This window comes from Otolemur garnettii, unplaced genomic scaffold, assembly GCF_000181295.1.
Source record: "Otolemur garnettii isolate 467f Iridium unplaced genomic scaffold, OtoGar3 scaffold00128, whole genome shotgun sequence".
In the NCBI taxonomy this organism is placed as follows: domain Eukaryota; kingdom Metazoa; phylum Chordata; class Mammalia; order Primates; family Galagidae; genus Otolemur; species Otolemur garnettii.
In genome coordinates this window covers 5,779,189-5,783,660 of record NW_003852523.1, presented here as the reverse complement: position 1 = coordinate 5,783,660, position 4,472 = coordinate 5,779,189, and the positions used below count along the sequence as shown (strand labels likewise).

General features: G+C 42.9%; 1 protein-coding gene across 1 annotated transcript in view; it reads right to left on the bottom strand.

The window, feature by feature from the left end:
• DIP2A (disco interacting protein 2 homolog A) overlaps nt 1-4,472 on the bottom strand; it is a 114,901-nt gene that overhangs the window by 49,144 nt on the left and 61,285 nt on the right. Inside the window, exon 7 of the mRNA XM_003798103.3 lies at nt 2,256-2,375. Coding sequence (XP_003798151.1) covers nt 2,256-2,375 — 120 coding nt within the window. The remainder of the gene's footprint in view (nt 1-2,255; nt 2,376-4,472) is intronic.

The window sequence follows — 4,472 nt, the reverse complement described above, 5'->3', positions numbered from 1 at the left end:
GCCGAGCCAAAATGTGGGGTTTTTTTAATCTTATCACAATCATAGACCAATTACCGTGTTTCCCTGAAAATAAGACACTGTCTTATATGTGGTTTTTCTTAAGAAGACATACTAGGGCTTATTTTTGGGGGATGTCTTCCTCTCCACACTGAAATATATGGCATAGCTATGCAGCGTATCTGCATAGCCACACCCATCACTGGGTCTTATTATCAGGGTAGTGCTTATATTTAACAAATGCATAGAAATCCTGCTAGGGCTTATTTTGGGGGTAGGTCTTATTTTCGGGGAAACACAGTAACCAAAGGACTAAAGTCAAGGATAACGATGGTTTTGAAATAAAGTTAAAAACAACTCATGGGGACAGTGCCTGTGAATCAGTGAGTAGGGCACCAGCACCATATACTGAGGGTGGCAGGTTCGAACCTGGCCCTAGCCAAACTACAACAAAACATAGCTCCAAACTACAACAAAACATAGCTAGGCATTGTGGCAGGCATCTGTGGTCCCAGCTATTAGGGAGATTGAGGCAAGAGAATCGCCTAAGCCCCAGAGCTGGAGGTTGCTGTGAGCTGTGATATCATAGTACTCTACCGAAAGCAACAAAATGAGACTCTGTCTCTTAAAACAACAACAACAACAACAACAACAACTCATGGCTGGGCATGGTGGCTCACACCTGTAATCCTAGTACCTGGGAGGCTGAGGCAGGAGGATCCCTTGAGCTCAGGAGTTCAAGACCAGCCTGAGTGAGAATAAGACCCCATCTCTACTGAAAACATAAAAATTAGCTGGGTCAACGTTATGGTAGGCACCTGTAGTCCCAGCTACTCAGAAGGCTGAGGCAAGAGAATCACTTAAGCCCAGGAGTTTGAGGCTGCTGTAAGCTGTGATGCCATGGCACTCTACCCACAGTGACAGAGTAATACTGCCTCAAAAAACAAAAATCTTAGGCGGCGCCTATGGCTCAGTGAGTAGGGCGTCAGCCCTATATACCAAGGGTGGCAGGTTCAAACCCAACCATGGCCAAACTACTACAAAAAATAGCTCGGTGTTGTAGCGGACACCTGTAGTTCCAGCTACTTGGGAGGCTAAGGCAAGAGAATCACCTAAGCCCAAGAGCTGGAGGTTGCTGTGAGCTGTGATGCCATAGTACTCTACCAAGGGCGACAAAGTGAGACTGTCAAAAAGAAAAACAACAACAGAAAACAAAAATCTCCAAAAACTCACCATCCTGGTAACTGCAGCCTCACAAAGCAATAGTGTCCACTACTCTCCTCCTCTTTGGTTTGGAGTATGGTACCTTTAATGCCTACAACTAGCACAGCAGTAGCCAACAGCAGGCTCAAACAGCCAGGGAATAGGACCTGGTGACCTGCTCACATGGGATCAAAGTGAGCAGAACGGCTTCCGTGTTGGCATCAGCATAACTGTCACCATGTTCAAAGGAATAAGAGTAAATACTATTTGCAGTGGTTATACGACTAAAATAGGCCCAAGCACAACGGAGACACCTGTAAGAAGCATCGACACCATTGAACTCTGAATTAGAAGGGTACTGTCTGCTTATAGAGGGGAAACAATGTCCTAAAGGCCACCTCTAATCCACTGGTATGGAGGAGCCCTAGGCCAGCCTGCTGCGGAGACACTGCCTATACCAGAGGCAGGGCTAGGTGGGGCTGCATGGGACCCTAGGGCTCTGGAAACCCACTTGGCATGCTGTGTTGGCTTCATTTTTGGTTTACACTTCCTTCTGCTTCTTTGTAGTTTTCTCTTCAAAAAATAAAGCTCTACTCTTTCTTTCTAACTATACATTTCATTTATAAATGCAAGGCTAAAATTTTGAAAAGGGACCAAACTGATGCTGAAAATTGAATACTTTAAAACCATGAGAAGATAAGAATTTCAGGTTGAAAGCTTAAATAAAAACTTAAATATGTAACTTAAAAGTACTTTTACAATAGTATTTTTATGAAGTATTAACCACTGGACTAGATGCACAGAGAAATGCTAAACCACTTTAACATGAGCACCACATTTTCTACCTGCTCATATAAAGGAAGCAGTCACACGTGATTCTAAATTCACTACCATGCAGAGTGACCACAGAGTTTGGAAAGAGAATATTACTTCACTGTGTGACAGACACCATGACAGCAAGGATCCATGCAGTGATGCACATTGGCCTGTGTTTCCAGACTTCTAGGCCATTCTTTTCACACAAACACAAAAGCTCAAAGCCAGACTACTCTTACCTTCCAGCAGCTCCTCAAAATCATCCACAAAGAACTCCTTCAGTGGGGGGCGCTTTGGCCTCTTCAGGGTGTTCAGAAGCTGCTGGATCTTGGAGGACACTCTGCTGTTCACAGGGACACCTGTCACGTGAAGGACAGAGGTATAGTGAGGTCACATCTCTGAAGAAGTGGAGATGGGCACAAGATCCGGGGACAGATCACATGAGTGCATCAGAATTCACACACCCAGCTAGGTGCTGGGTTCATCATGTGGCAATTTTGGAATTAATTCATTTAACAGCATTTACTGATGACCTCCAGAAAACAGAATTTATTCTAAGGTAGTAGCTATTAAAGTGGTCCAGCGACCCCAAGGGGTGCCCAATGCCCTTTCATGGGGAATCCGGGGGTCCAGCGACCCCAAGGGGTGCCCAATGCCCTTTCATGGGGAATCCGGGGGTCAAGACTACTCTGTGATAATGTTTACAAGGTGTTTGCATCCTTCCAGATGTTTGTGTCATCCCCACCAGAAGAGAGACTGGCAAAAATAAAAAATAAGCAAATTCCTCTCACTAAATATTTGCTATTTTGAAAATTGTTTTAGAAGTATGTATAAGTATAGGCTATTTATGTTAACACATAATGAGCTGGCTGTTACTGTTATTACTTATTTTATTAGAGACAGTGTCTCATTCGGTCAGCTAAGCTGGCATGCAGTAGCTCCATCATAGCTCACTGTAGCCCTTAACTCCTAAGATCCCTCCTCAGCCTTCCATGCAGCTGGGATTATAGGCACTTGCTACCATGCCTGGTTAATTTGTTTTTATTTTTTGTAAAGACAAGGTCTTGCTCTTGCTCAGACTGTTCTTGAATTCCTAAGCTCAAGTGATTTTCCTGCCTTGGCCTCCCAGAGTGCTAGGATTACAGGTGTGAGTCACTGTGCCTGGCCTTATTGTAATTTTTAAATGTATTAATGATTCCTAGAAATCTGTTAAAATTAAATAATATACTTCCTAAAAAAGATGGGTTAAAATTGAAAGCATAGCATAAAGACATGAATGTTAAAAATAAAAATGCAACATATTAAATTATGTGGAATGAAGTTAAAATTGGAACTTAGAAGAATGCTTAGAGTTTCAAATACTTATATTAGGAAACAAGAAAGGTAGACTCAATGATCTAAGAGTCACCTTAAGAAACCAGAAAAAGGCTCTCTGCCAGAAGCTCTGGTGCTTTTTAGTCCTTCTGACCAAAAGCTCTGGTGCTCTTTTACCCTTTTCTGTTTAATAAAATCCTATCTTACCAATAAAAAAAAAAAAAAAGAAAGAAACCAGAAAAAAGGTGGCACCTGTGGCTCAGTGAGTGGGGCACCGGCCCCATATACTGAGGGTGGCGGTTTCAAACCCAGCCCTGGCCAAACTGCAACAAAAAAATAGCTGGGCCGCGTGGCGGGTGCCTGTGGTCCCAGCTACTTGGGAGGCTGAGGCAAGAGAATCGCCTAAGCCTAGGAACTGGAGGTTGCTGTGAGCTGTGATGCCATAGCACTCTACTGAGAGCGAAAAAGTGAGACTCTATCTCTGAAGAAATAAAAGAAAGTAGAAGAAGTGCCATGCGCACAGGGGCATAAAGATCACTTGAATGCAGGAGTGTGAAGCTGCAGTGTGCTGGGATTGTGCTACTGTGCTCTAGCATCTGTGACAAAGTGCAGCCCTATCTCTTAAAAAAAAAAAAAAGGTGGCACCTGTGGCTCAAAGGAATGGGGTGCCAGCCCCATATCCCATATGCCAGAGGTGGTGGGTTCAAACCCAGCCCCAGCCAAAAACTGCAATAAAACCCCACCAAAAACCAAAAACCAACGTATAACCTAGAGATGAAATGGACAAATTCCTAGAAACACAACACACACCATGACTAAGACACAAAGAAATAGAAAATATGAGTAGACCTATGGCTAAGAAGGAGACTAAATCAGTAATAAAAAATCTCCCAAGAAAGAAAAGGCACTGGGCCTGATGGCTTTGTTGGTTAATTCTGCTAAACATTTAAAGAAAAACTAACACCAATCCTCAAACTTTTCCAAAAAATTGAAAAGGATAGAACATGTCTAAACTCATTCTATGAGGACAATATTCCTCTGCTACCAAAGCCAAACAAAGACATTAAAGAAAACTACAGACCAATAATCCCTATGAATATATGATGCAAAATCCTCCAAAAATACTAGCAAACTTAATTCAA